This window comes from Sitophilus oryzae, unplaced genomic scaffold (genome assembly GCF_002938485.1).
Source record: "Sitophilus oryzae breed Bouriz unplaced genomic scaffold, Soryzae_2.0 scaffold_1436_pilon_pilon, whole genome shotgun sequence".
Taxonomy (NCBI): domain Eukaryota; kingdom Metazoa; phylum Arthropoda; class Insecta; order Coleoptera; family Curculionidae; genus Sitophilus; species Sitophilus oryzae.
In genome coordinates, this window is record NW_022146100.1 from 5665195 (window position 1) to 5679797 (window position 14603).

At 33.0% G+C, this 14603-nt stretch overlaps 1 protein-coding gene across 1 annotated transcript in view; it reads left to right on the top strand.

Annotated features, from left to right (window-relative positions):
* Window positions 1–14603, top strand: part of LOC115876535 (paired box pox-meso protein) — a 68576-nt gene that overhangs the window by 45305 nt on the left and 8668 nt on the right. The window contains exon 3 of the mRNA XM_030892348.1: window positions 6112–6332. Coding sequence (XP_030748208.1) covers window positions 6112–6332 — 221 coding nt within the window. The remainder of the gene's footprint in view (window positions 1–6111; window positions 6333–14603) is intronic.

A 14603-nucleotide genomic window follows, 5' to 3' on the forward strand; every position in this document is an offset into this window, starting at 1 on the left:
CCTCCAGCAGGGAAAGAAAAAAGCCAGCATGGAAAGCCGTCCAACACCTGGAGGCAAGCAGGGACGTATCACCAGCAGGGTCAGCTGCGTTTTGCGGGGATACGTGTATCTCAAGAATCGGTGAATTGGTTGGTGGAAATCGCACCTAAGCTTAAAAATTGTCAAGGGCCGGAACTGGTTGCAGTGAAGGGAGAAAACATCTCTAAAGGGGCGGCCATCACGGTCTTTCTGCCGAGGAGCAAGGGGAAAGACACCACCATCCAGGGTCAGAACTTCAATGTAAGGACATCGAGTTGGCGAGTCATCAACTCTAGGGAGGAGGATCATGGTCAGGTCCTCACAATAAGAATTGGCCTCAAATCCAAGGAGGCAATAGAGAAAGAGGGACATATCCTCTATTATAGATACGGGAGAACACCGGTATCAGGTCTAAGGAGAGACCAAGTTATAGAGGTGGCGAAAATGGAGACAGATCCTCCAGCCTCCACCTCACGGGTTCTTCAGCCGGAGGCAAGCTCCTCGACTGTGAAGGGCGGCACGGAGGGCCAAACTCCAACCGTGGAAGGGTGTGTACCCTCGGAGGAAGAACTGTTGTCAGAGGAGGATAGGAAATACCCTGTCCCCTCTACAATAGGGTCGCAGTGATTACCCCCCCCCTTCTTACTCATTCTACATTCTACATGCTACTTTTTTGTGAAACTAAAGAACATACACACAGATTTGTCCTAGACCTCTTAATTCCTGAAATACAGGACAAATTTTAAGATTTATCTGGGCGTAACTATTCTTTTTTTTTCGGATTTTCAAAATATGACCCAAACTTAGACACCCTGTATATTATTTTTCTATTTTGTTTGCCTTGTTATGAGCTTTCTAAAAATATAATATAGTCTATACTTATTTTCGTAAATAAGGTAAAAAATGCATTATTTATCTTTTTAACATAAATCAACCTATGATTTACTTTAACCATATAGTTTTGCTTCCCATCATGTTATCTTAATAAACTGCACTGAAAATAAGCTTGTGCAACTTGCTACAACCCGCTGTAATTCAGAGTTAATGATATTTTTGATGCACACACAAAAACTAGTCATTATAATTTATTACAGAAATATAGATAACTAATATTGATACTAATAATTTATAACAAAATTGTTGAATATGTGCTTAAGGAGAGACTAAATAAAATAAATTGACTTGGTTTTACATGAGATCTCACAACTTTTTATAGTGAAAGAATTGTGTTGCGAGATTTGGCATTTTTTTACATTCTATGTTCTTGATGAGATAATATATATTTTCAACAAACATAAAATAAACTTATTCCTATAATTTAAACACTTACTGCGCCGACAGTCGCTTTTCTCCAAAATTTCTCTAAAAATGCTATAATTTACCAAATAAACTGTTAAAATTGTCTTAAGAACACTCAAACAGTTAATTTACACTCATAAGTATTAAAATAAATTTGCAGTTAACTACTTTTACTCGATTTTTATGTTATTTTATACGAGGGTACACGAAAATAGTATTCACCCTATTACTAAGGAACATGACGTGTTAGACACCCATATAAATAGACAATATTTTTAGTAATGGAATAAGGAATACAAAATACGTAATCTTAAATATGTGAGAAAAATTGTGTCACACAATATAAGACCAATAATTGTATCAGTTCAATCTCTTAGAAATAAGGATGCTTCCAAAACTTGCTAAATTAATAATCTCTAAAATCAAAGGTAAAAAAACGTTAATTAGGGCTTGGGTCTGCGGAAAAGGGACAGGAAACGATGTTTCGGACGTTGTGCGATGGCTATCGTTCTCAGTTCACCGCTTCTTAAAGCTACGTTGACAATCTGTTCAAAAAGTCGAGTTTATTTTAATAATTAAATATTAAGATTTTATTTAAAAGCTTAAATTTTACTCTTATTTAGAGTATCTATACTGAAAATTCTCATAGAATTTTGGAAACCTTTATTAATAATCGTTCTTCCTCTTCCTGTGCCTTGTGCTTAGCCGCACGTTGGCGATTGTCTGTACTCACAATCTGTACTCTTCATATAATATGTTTTTGGCTCTTCGAAATATGGTGGCCGTGTCGCTGATGTTCCACCAATCGGACCAATCCCGTATGTTTCTTAGCCAGGAATGTTGTTTTCTTCCTGGGCCTCGCCGTCCCTCTATTTTTCCTTGTAGAAATAGTTTAGGAATGTAATATTTGTCTCCTCTCAGGATATGGCTGAGGTAGGAAACTTTTCTTTCTTTCTTCAATAATCCTTGTATTTTTGAATTATAATAAAGATTGTCAAAATGTCAAATACTTAATAGTTTAATATCATTTTCTAATAATATTTCTTAAAATTTAGATACCTACTTATAACTTGTTTTTTGTTTGAATTTATTAAAAAAAAATATTAATATTTAAAGCATATAATAAGAAATAAATATTATGAACTTTTGTATGCTATATTAGCAGGGTTGGCATGTTTTAAATCAATTTAAATCTTGATTTAAATCGTGACTTCTAAAAAATGCTTCTTGCCCCATCAAGCTCTATGTATGTGCATAAAATCTAATATGCGCTGATAATCTAGTTGGAGAAAACATGGAATTTTATGTTAGCATCATAAATATGATATTTTTTGACAATTTCATAAATTTTCAATTAATTAACGTTCAGGTTTATTTTTGGTTGATGCCCTCTAACGAACAAACGAAGTACTTTAGTATACAGGATGTTTAAAAAAATATGTGCCATCTATCGTGGAGAGATTCCTCACATAAAAATAAGATTTATTTTTCATATCAACATAGGTCTGATTCTGCTTTGTTTCGTAGTTAGGGTGTTAGGTCAAAAAGGGTGTTAAAGTCAGTTAATAATCTTTCGATTTATTATAATTTTCGTCCAAGTACTTTTAGTGATTCGAATGAAATTTTGAGGGTAAAAGTGCTACATATTTAAATGCTAAAAAAGTGTCGATAAATTCATCAGGGACGTGCATATGGGGTTATCACTAGAATATTTTTCAAAAATAAAACATGTGCATCACTGACTTTTTTCTTTTGGTATCAAAATTGTGTAGACCGTTTAAAGCTGCGTCCACATTGCTCGTGATCCTGCTCGCGCTTTTGCTTCTGATTGTGCTTGCGTTGCTTGCGCTTCCGGTTTGTCGTGCTTCTCAAGATCTTTCGGCTCGCAAACAATGGCGTCCACATTGTAATGTAGTGCTTGCGATCGTGCTGTTCGGACATGGATGATACCGAAGTATTTTTAACAGCGGTTGCTAGTGCGATCACTATTGCAAAACAAAGAAGACAAAGAGAAAAAAAAGCGGTGTTGGATGTCTATTAATTTCAAAAGTAAATCCCAGCACAGTAAAGGAAACTTTTACGCGATTTACAAACAGACAGGATGTTTTTTAATAATTTTTTACTGATTTTGAAAGACTTATTAATTTGGTTGGCCCCCGTATAGAAAGATAAAATACAACTTTTAGGAAGTGTATTCCGGTTAAAGGAAGAGTTTAAGAAATATTGGTCATAACATTAAGATTCCTTACAACTGGATACTCGCATACCGTAAAATGGGGTGAATAGAAACAGTTTCGTAGGCTATTAGCGATATACCGGTTGATAAAAATGTGGTATTATTTTCCCGAATATTTTAAAACATGGGTCTTTGTTTGTTCTTTGCGTATACATATCATTTGATTTTTGAAAAATATGCATATAAATATTAAATAAAAATAACATTTGTGTTTCTATTCACCTGCTATTGGGGAGAATAGAAACACACATTGATGTTAATGTTTTTATCTATTCTACTTCCAACAAGGCGATTAGAAACAGTAAATTATTACATATTTAAGTAGGTTTAACAATAAATAACAATACATATAATATGACAACTTACATGTACCAGCTTATGTATTACTTTAAAAATAAATATTTTATTTATAAAGTTTTCGCGCCATACAAAATAGGTGATAAATCGATCTCACATTTATTGATCAGCTGATTGACAGAAACAGTGCTGCCACAGATAAAAATATAGTTTTTACATTTTATTGTGTATTACCAATCATAGAAAAATTAGATATGTCGACTTTTTTTACTTTGAATATTTTTAATCGTGATTTGATTTTTTTCAGAAATTTTGTTTCTATTCACCACTATGTTTCTATTCACCCCATTTTACGGTACCAGTTTGGCTTATTCAAAGTTTATAAAGTTAAGTATGTCAAAATATAAATAAAATTCTCAAAGAACAGATTAAGATAAGTAGGCAATATAAATATAGAGTCATATTTTATTAACCTTTCCGGGACCGTGCTACAAAAAGTTACCTTTCAGGCCGTGTGGGGTAACTATGATACCCCACTGAAATATTACAAAAACTATTAACATTTTGTCACTCAGGTAAGTTATTAATAATTATTTGTAAAGTTTAATAATAAAACGTCAATAATTTAAATATTTTGTATTTGTTTAATATAAAAAACATTTAATTTTAAAACTAAACTCTTATTAATTTTCTACAGATTATTTTGGCAGTCAGGGCATAAACGTTTTACATTCATTGCAGAGAATATTAAAAATGGGGTTTTTGCATGTATTACATAATATTTTTGTTTTCCTCTTACGTGATCTAGCGCAAAAGCTGCATCTTCGGTTTGAATTAGGTTGAATCTCTTTAGCAGGATTTATAGAAACTGTGCTTTCGGCAAGAAATACATTTATTGCTGTTTTTACAGTTTTGTGAAACTTGTTATTATTTTATTTCCTTCTTAGAACGTTTAGAAGTACAAGTCCTTGTGCTAAAGGATTCCTCTTCGCAGCTCTCGAAGCGAATTCGACAGGAATCTCTTTTTTGTTAGCCCATCATCAGTATATTCCTTTTGCGCCATTTTCCCAATAAATACACATACTAACTTACTATATCACAGTAAATATCAACACTAAACTGAATATAGAACTTGTTTACGTCTTCACACAAAGTCTCCAACACGAAAAAACATGAATTGTGCGTGTAGGATTTCGAATCACTGCAGGCCGTGCGGGGTAACGGAGGAACCCCAGGCAGTAAATTTCAGTTTTCCGCGGAAAATAAAAAAATTATTTTGATATTTTTGTTAAAAAAAGGTTTTGTAATATATATTCTAGGATTACCTGAAAGTGAGAAATAAAAATTGTAAAAGTTATTAAAGAAAAAACGCATCTGGGGTACCTAAAATACCCCGCACGGTCCCGGAAAGGTTAAAGGTATATTTAATATTGTTACGTTTTTCGTCGGTTCCGTGTGGATAGAAAGTCACAATTTATTTAAACACTATTTATTTAACACTAATTAACAAAAACAATAACGATAAAAGACTTAAAGAACTATTTACAAACGATTTATAACTAAGCATTTATTTTGAATTTTAGCGCGTCAACTGTACTCGTCTATTTATAACTGCCCTCTTTAGGCCACAGCCGCCGGTTTTTTACCTACAACTAAAGATTTCTAGAATAGTCGATAGATCGTTAGGTGCATAGAGAAGGTTTCGATTGTTCTCGTATGTACTACTCCATTCCAGTAGAACTCGATTTTTCTCGAACGTCCGAATGAATCATTACGGTGTCTATTCTTTAATGAGATGTGAAGGTCATCTGAGGGAGGGACATAAAGTTAGGTTAGGTCGAGTCCACACGGGTCCGCAACAATATTATTAATCTAAGAACTAAACACAAATTTGTAATTCTGAACAAAAAAAAATAAAAAAAATCGTGATAGTAACAAAAATAATGATATTATGATAACATAGGTAGAGTTGGTTAAACTTACAAATAAGAAAACAAAAAAATTTGGAGAATCCAGTGGTTATCAAAATTTGACCAATTTTTTTTTTAATTTTCAAAGTGAAATAACTGGGTTACTTTGGACTTATTTGAAAAACCGCAAAAAATATGTTTTTTATATCGAGATCTACCAGCCCTAAAAATATTTGTACTTATTTGAGACACCCCTATATTAGTTAACATTTATTTACGGAACTCTTATTACAGAAATTTTATTATTTAGTTTTAAGAAATAGGCCTTAATCTTTTCGTTTATTTGTTCAGGTCAGGCTGGAGTGAACCAACTAGGTGGTGTGTTTGTCAACGGGCGTCCCCTACCGGATTGCGTCAGGAGACGCATAGTCGAACTGGCCCTCCTTGGAGTCCGTCCCTGTGACATATCCAGACAATTGCTCGTTTCCCACGGCTGTGTTTCGAAAATTCTGACTAGGTTTTATGAAACAGGAAGTATCAGACCCGGCTCTATCGGTGGATCCAAAACAAAGGTTAGTCATGTTATGATTAATGGGCATGCTTTTAATTAACCTATATATGGACTCAAATTTTCATTCAATACAAACTGTGGTTCTTCTTGAAGCCTCCGCGTCGTATGAGAGGCACTAAACTGTAATGACGTTAATTCTAGCAAGTAATGTAAAAGTATAGACTTTGTGTACTAAAACTAGTAGAATTTTTTTTTCTGTGGAGGTTTTTAACTTTAAAAACCAAGGACATGCTGTTCGTACTCTACTACTTGCTTTAAGAATAAATATTGTGCCCCAGAAAAAAGATAAACATCAAAGTATTGTTTTTTGTAATGGGACACACTATATATTAATTAATTTTCAAATTCTAGAAGAAAAATAAAGGAGTATAAGAGTTTCATTAGAGAAACATATGACTGCAATGTAAGGTTTTTGACTGGCAGAGCCTAAAATGTAGTTCTACGTATAATATGTAGTTATATTAATATTCCACTAATTGTGAGTTCTGAACGAAGCTTTTAAATCTAAATAAAAATATCTATGAAAATCTTTGTCTAACCTCTAGAAGATATCGTTGGTGGGGAAGCTCCTACTCAGGTGCTAGGGGGAATACTCTCTGGCACTTTGGCTGGGTCTCTAAAGACCAAATTCCAATGCAAACCAACGCCAACTCAGCCGAATGTGTTCATTGGCGTCGGCATTGGAAAGGATTGGGATTGCTTGAAATATATCTAATAAATTGTTGTCATCCACAGCGGATTTAGTTTTAAACTTGAAGACGTTGGTTAAGGTTCGGTAATTTTCTGCGGCCAAGGTGTAATTCATGTACAAGCGCTGGCTTTTTGGTTGTAAATTCTTTACTTAAAAGCAATTTACAACCGTAAGGTTTTAAATTGTTTTTAACTTCTAATTATAACTTCTAAATGTTTGTTACGTCTCTCCCCATTCCACAATATGTAGTACGTTTCCGTCGTAATTCTCGACTGTGTGATGTCAGAATACTCTTTATTTTCTTTTTTACTTCAGTCACTTTGCAGCACTCGACTAAATATCAATATTTTTTTGTAAGTTTATAACTTATATTGTTAGGATCTCCTAATAATGGAATTAATCCCATAAAGTTATATCAATTTTAGACATAAATCTTTGTCCTACTCCATAACGGTCGCCTTGGAATGTATTACACACGCCGCCATACACACTGGTTCCAACGCATCCAAATATCTGTCCACATGTGCCTTGGAATGCGTTGGACCTCCGGTCTGTATACGGTTCAAGGAGCATCTCACTGTCTTGTCCCTGGCTGTATAATGTCGTGGCCAGGGAATTGCACCAAGACGTATAACGATGCCGGATGGGACTACCCTGTTCATCATACAAGGCATCCTCTACTGTCTGTGGTCATATATAACTCAAAACTAGAGTTTCATTTCAGCTAACTACCGTTCTTCTTGGAGTCTCCGCGCGTATGAGAAGCGCCACCCTATATTAATTTGATCGTATAATATTATGTAACATAAAAATATCATAATGCACTCAATTATATACTCTTTCTCTCCTCTTTATACAGTTGAATGGAAAATGGACACCTACTGCTATTTACTATATTAGATCTTCTATTGCTATATTGGTTACATTCTATTATCCTAAACTACGGTGAAATCCTAAACATGTCTTTCCCGAGCGCCAATTTTCAACATTCTGCCTATAGAGAAGCGTCCAGAATGGCGTTGTTATCGGTAGCCTGGATCGTCACCGTTGTTCGACGTTTCAGAACGGACGAGGCATCGTAATCAATCATCGGGGTAATGGCGATCGCTGTGTCCGACGTTGTCATCGTAGACCATTAAAATGTTGACATTGGGCCGGTGTTTACGATGAACTGAACATGGAAAGTCGTGGAAAATCGTACAATTACAAGCGTACTTTTAAATTTATTTTTCAATTTTAATGTCGCAGTTTGAACATAACATTAGGTAGTGCAAATAATACAGCGCGTTGAACATTTTTATATTTTTTGATAAAAATCTCTGTATAGCAAAGTAAACTACAAATAAACCAGTTAAAATTTAAGTATATTGTTTCGTCTAGGAGAAGAACTCCAAAAATGAGAGAGTTAAAAATTATAGAATTAAAATGTAATAATGAATATTGGGTTTATCTTTATATCGAAGCGAGCCTTAATTTTGTGTTGACTTATTTGCCTAATAATTTTTTTATCACTATTTAATATTGTATATTATTATTTATCTGCATAATTAAAGACTTTTGAAAAGGAGCATTAACAACCTATATTAGTATAACTAATTGCAATGAAAACGCCAAAATTACAACTGAACTATTAATGAAGAATTTAAAGAGAGAATTAAATTAGTTCTCATATATATTAGCCTGCTAGGTCCCCTGATTTTACTCTTTAGACTTTTCTTACGTGGGATAATAAAGGATCTTATATTTGGGAAGTGCCTTAAGGTGCCCGTGGCATAGAGGTACAGGCTCTCATCTACCGATGTCAAGGTGGTCGGTTCGAATCCTACACCCGGCATTTCATCAGCCGACTATTTTTATTAAAAATAAAAATAGTTTGGGTACCTAGGTCGACTCAGCCTTAATGAGTAGGGGAGAATGCCCAACAGTGAGACAGGTCCAACAGTGAGACATTTAATCCCCTTCATTTAAAACGCGTCGAATCCAATTCCCGTTTCGAGAGTAAAAAAAACACTACCTATATACCAACTATTTTGTATCAGATATGGAACCTGCAGTGTTGGGAGATATATGTCAACTGCATCCAATACAATTTCTGAAGCGAAAAATAATTTTTAACACGTGCGTTTTCTTCAGTCTGTAAGACAACACTTAGTTATTTTAATAAATCCATTAGTGGAGAGGTAAGTTTAGAATGTTTTTTTAGAATATACCTCTAAGTTTTTTTGTTCAAGTAGTTTTAGAATAAAATAAATTACAAAATGGCCCACTAGTGTTAATGTCCAGCAGTGAGACAAAATATATTTCCCAACAGTGAGACAGTGTCCGACAGACAGTGCACCCGTTAAGACTGGGACATAAATACCTTTTAGGCACTCGTTGGCATTGTTGAACATGTCTATCATGTTATTGATTATTATATAACAGAGTTTTTCTTTATTTTAAGTCGAAGTTACATTAACAAGAAAAATCTATGAAACTCTTTTTTTTTTATTTTGTTAGTTGATTAAGTTAATTATTATTTTTAGCACTTGTGTTTATATTTTAAGTTCTTTGTTTAAGACAGCTCTACTTTGTTTTATGCCAAACTCAAATAAATACTCTTAACTATTTTTAAGTAATTAATAAATAGTTATTTGTTTAAAACTTCCTCTGTCTTACTGTTAGACCTTAGGGCCCAACAATGAGACAAATGCAATAATAACAATACTGTTAATTTTAAGACATGTTTTTGTCTCAATGAGAGTAGTTAATTAAACATGTTTAGGAGAGAGTGGTTGCCTTTAAAGTATACTAAAATAGTTTATTTTCATGAATAAATAAAATATTATTTACAGTCTTAAAAAAATGTGTCTCACTGTTGGGCATTCTCCCCTACTTGGGATTCACAATCCTGAGGTAATAATAGGCGGTTGAAGCGTAGTGCTAGCCACATTACCTTCCTTGTACACCGAACGGCTCTAGCATGGTAAGCTGTACCTTGCTACTCCCAAGGCGTTAAACGCTATATACGGGAGCTATTATTATTATTATTATATATTTGGGAAGAACCATTGGGAGGAGAGAAGAATTGTAGGAGGTTACTAGGCAAGCTTTTGGACTTATTACACCAATTTAACTAATAGATAGCTGTAACTCTGTGTGCGAAATATGTTTACTGTGTATTCAACAGGGAGGTGCTCCGTTTGAACATCCTTGCTGATTTATTTTAGAAAACTATATTCGTCACCCGAAAACTATCTTTTTTAATTTTGTTCTTTGTTTATTGTATCCATTTTAATTATTGTAATTAGTAATACATGCTAATATAGATTTTTAATTTATCTTTTCAAAAATCTTTAATTATGCAGATACATAACAATAATACCATACTAAATTCTATTAAAAAAGATAATTAGGCAAATACGTCAATACAAAATCAAGACCCGCTTCGATATAAAGATAAAACAGCTAATATTTCTCTCATTTTTATATATTTTTATTAAGAATTTTGACTAAAGTAAATTAACAATCTATATTAGTGCTACCAATTACAATTAAAAACAACACAATGGACAAATCACAAAGAAATAAAATAAATTGACGGTATTTTTTAAGTGGCGAATGTAATTTTCTAAAGAAATGTTCAGCAAACGTGTTCACACTGAGCACCTCCCTATTGGGTATACACTAAACATCTTTCACGCACAGAGTTACAGCTATTTATTAATTCAACTGGTGTAATAAGCGCAAAAGCTAGCTTAGTAGTCTCCTGCCACTTCTTAGACGTCCCAAATTTTCATATATACATATTTGAATTTAATGTTTTATAATGATTTTATACAACTTGAATACTATCAAAATGCAATAATGAATTAACAGCAGAAATTTGACAACGATATGATCCAAACCAAATAATGCACGCAGATGATTGTTCCAAGATAATTCGATGTAAAGAAAAAACACCTAATATTTCACCCATTTTTAGAAATAGATACCCACAACTTTATACATTGTGGGAAAGGGCTAAGCACGGGCAGTTCTTGAAGTTCATAGCGAAGTATTTACATTTAAATAATATATATTTTTTTCTCATAAAAAACTTAAGTATAGAAAAAATGAATTACGCCACTGGTTTATGCTAAAAAAGTACCTTGCTTAAAAATGTTTTAACAGAATTTTATTATGTCGCAAAATAAAAAGTCATAGGACATGACATTTTAAAAATGGTCGAAAATTCAAAAAGACCCTGTATATCGGCTTGCAGTGAAAATATGGACAATCTATTATATGCCTTAAACATGTCCCAGAAATCGAGCCCATGTCATCTATTTCTATCTTTTGAAATAGGTTTAGTCCACCCTTTATATTTTCTAATATATAGTTGTGAGAGTTACCTATTTTATTGTGAAAAAGATTCCTATAAATAATTATAACTATCAAAGATGAAAGGAAATGAAACAATTAATCAGCTATCGGTATATCAACAGTGTTATAAAGTAATAATCGGTCTTGGCTTTGATTTTGGACAAATATTAGACTAGAGCAAACAAAGAAAACAAGTGGCAATATACTCTATCACGGTTTTAGCTGCTATATTAATGTTCCTCGTTCGAGAGTTTTGGTAATTATCGTGTTTTTAATGTTAATAATATCTGTCTGGCTAGCTCATTATCTAATCTACTTCGCAGTGGAAACAAAATAAGGCGTATAACATCAAATAAGGAATAATTGTTATTAAAATATATCTGTACCTGAGAATATACAGATTTGGCCGACTGTTCCGTAAAAACTTCATATCAGTTTGCCTGTATGAAATTTTTTGACATCAAAATTTTTCAAAAGTATAGAGCGAATTGCCATAACCTCTCAAATCTCTTTAGTGATTGAAATAAACTGTATTTTTTAAATTTCGCATCTTAAGTGTATTAAGTAACAGATCCTTTTTCATATTGCAAAAATATGTTTATATGCCCATTCTTTTATGTAATAGTTTTACCGAAATTCATGATATTAATAATAATTTTTATTATAAGTTAATATTTCTGGGTAAGTTTTAGACATGTATAGTTGGACATTTTACAAAGTTTCTATTTCCACATTTTTATTAAATTTAAATAACAGTTTTATTAAAGAACAAATTAAGATATTTTCAATTCATTGTAATTTTTGGCAAATATTTTTAATTGGCCAACGATTTCAATAAAAATGCAAAAGAAAAAGAATGTTTTATTTTTAACAAACAGAAAATTACAGAACAGAAGAAATAGGGATTTAAGACATAACAAATACTTAAAAATATCTATAAAATGTATTAAAAAATGTGATAATTTATGATATATGTAAATAGAGAATGATATACCTACAATGACAAAATGTAACGGTATTACATTTAACAATATAACTATATGTATAACAATCCTTTATTGGTCCAGTCTAGTTGACGGACCAACAAAAACAAAGGATTAAAAATAGATGGAGAATATCTTAACTATCTTAGATTCGCTGATGACATGAACCTAATTGCCAATAGTCATGAAGAACTACAAACACAAATTAACGAACTAAATACAGCCAACAAACAAAAATGAATTTAGCAAAAACTAAAGTAGTGTACTACGAACGAGTAGACAGAAAAGACATTCTAATAAATAAAACAAACCTGGAAATAGGTGAATACATATATTTGGGACAAGTAATACACAGCTCATGATCTCTACTACCAGAAACCAACCGAATAATTAAGTTAGCATGGAGTACTTATGGAAAAAACTCCAAATCTAGATTGCCACTTTATCTAAAGAAGAAAACATTCGATTCCAATGTGTACTATCAGTCATGACCTATGCATGCGAAACCTGGACACTTAAAATGGACATTATCAGGAAACTGCAAGTTGCACAACGCTTAATGGAACGAAATATGCTAAGGATAACCAAGAAAGACCGTAAAAGAATAGAGTGGATACGATCCAGGTAATAGATGTCATCGATAGAATCAAATCCCTTAAGTGGCAATGGGTAGGACACCTGACAAGAAGGATAGACAACAGATGTTCACAAAAGAAATTAAGAGACGTAGAAGAAAACCAAACCTGAGATGGAACCATGATATTAGGAAATTAGCAGGGATAACTTAGATGAGATAAGAGGGGGATGAGGGAATCAAAGTGAATGGTCAACGAATCAACAATATCAGATACGCTGATGATGCAGTAGTAATGACAGACAATAGTCAAGATCTGCAGAACCTACTGCAAAGAATAAATCATTATTGCCTGAATCATGTAAACAATATTGCCTGAATATGAATTTGAAGAAAACAAAATTCATGATTATTACAAAAGACCAAAATGTAAATACTTCAATATCATAGGCAGCACGCCAATAGAAAAACTCCAACACTACAAATACTTGGGCACAATAATAAATGAAACTGCCGAACAGTCGCAAGAAATACAGTCCAGGATTGAGATAGCCAGAAATTCTTTTGTTTAAAACTAAAGAAATTTCTTTGTAGTAGAAATATAAACTTGGTGCCAAAGCGTGGACGCTTAAAACACCCGAAATTAACAGACTGGTGGCTTTCGAAAGGTAGTGTTATCGTCGCATGTTACGGATTTCTTGAGTCGATACAGTTACAAATATCGAGGTGTTACGCCTTATGAAGAAGGAAGAAGAAATACATAAAACCCTTAAGACGAAAAAACTTAGAACATTTTGCACATGTTACAAGAGGTCCTAAATACTAATGGCTCCAGAATATTATGGAAGGAAAAATCCAAGGAGGACGTAGTCGGGGCAGAATACGAACATGGCTGAAGAACCTCAGAGAATGGTATGGAATGACGTCGAATGGAGTATTTAGAGTAGCCGCAAATAAAATCAAAATAGCCATGATGATTGCCAATCTCCGTTAGGAGACGGTACTTGAAGAAGAAGAACTTGGACCCGCATAGCCAACAATATAGAACAATAATGGGCCCAACTACACAGAGAGTATCTAAATGAGTGAGGGAGGCTACACCATAATTGGAAATGGTTAAATAAGCTGAGAATGACGATTATGATTATATATAACAATTTTATATTTATACAAAAATATTAGAAAAAATCAACATTTACTTTGACTTTTATTGAAGATGATTAAATGAAACAGAATTTTATATTGAATTAAAACTATTATTATGTTATCTGTGGTAAAACGTTATAGTTTACAAAAAGCTGGCACGAAAAATAATTGAGATATCATTAAATAAACCATTTCTAGAGACTCTTCGTGCCTTAAAACGTCGATTTGGTAAAAAAGATAACCGATCAAAATGACCAACCATTTCCTTTACTACTTTATATATTTTATACAGACGAAACGGTTCAAATAGAAAAAATAGGGGTTAGTAAGGTTATTTCGTGTGACACAGATAATTGAAAATTATTTTTGGGCTATCTAGGTATTACGACGATGAGGAGAATAGATAACAGTGGCTCATCAAGTAAGGGATGGGTTGTGGTTTATATCTCATTATACAGGGTGAGTCTTAAATAAGTGCAAATATTTCCAGGGCTGGTACTAAATCTTTATAAAATAAACATATTTTCTCTTTAC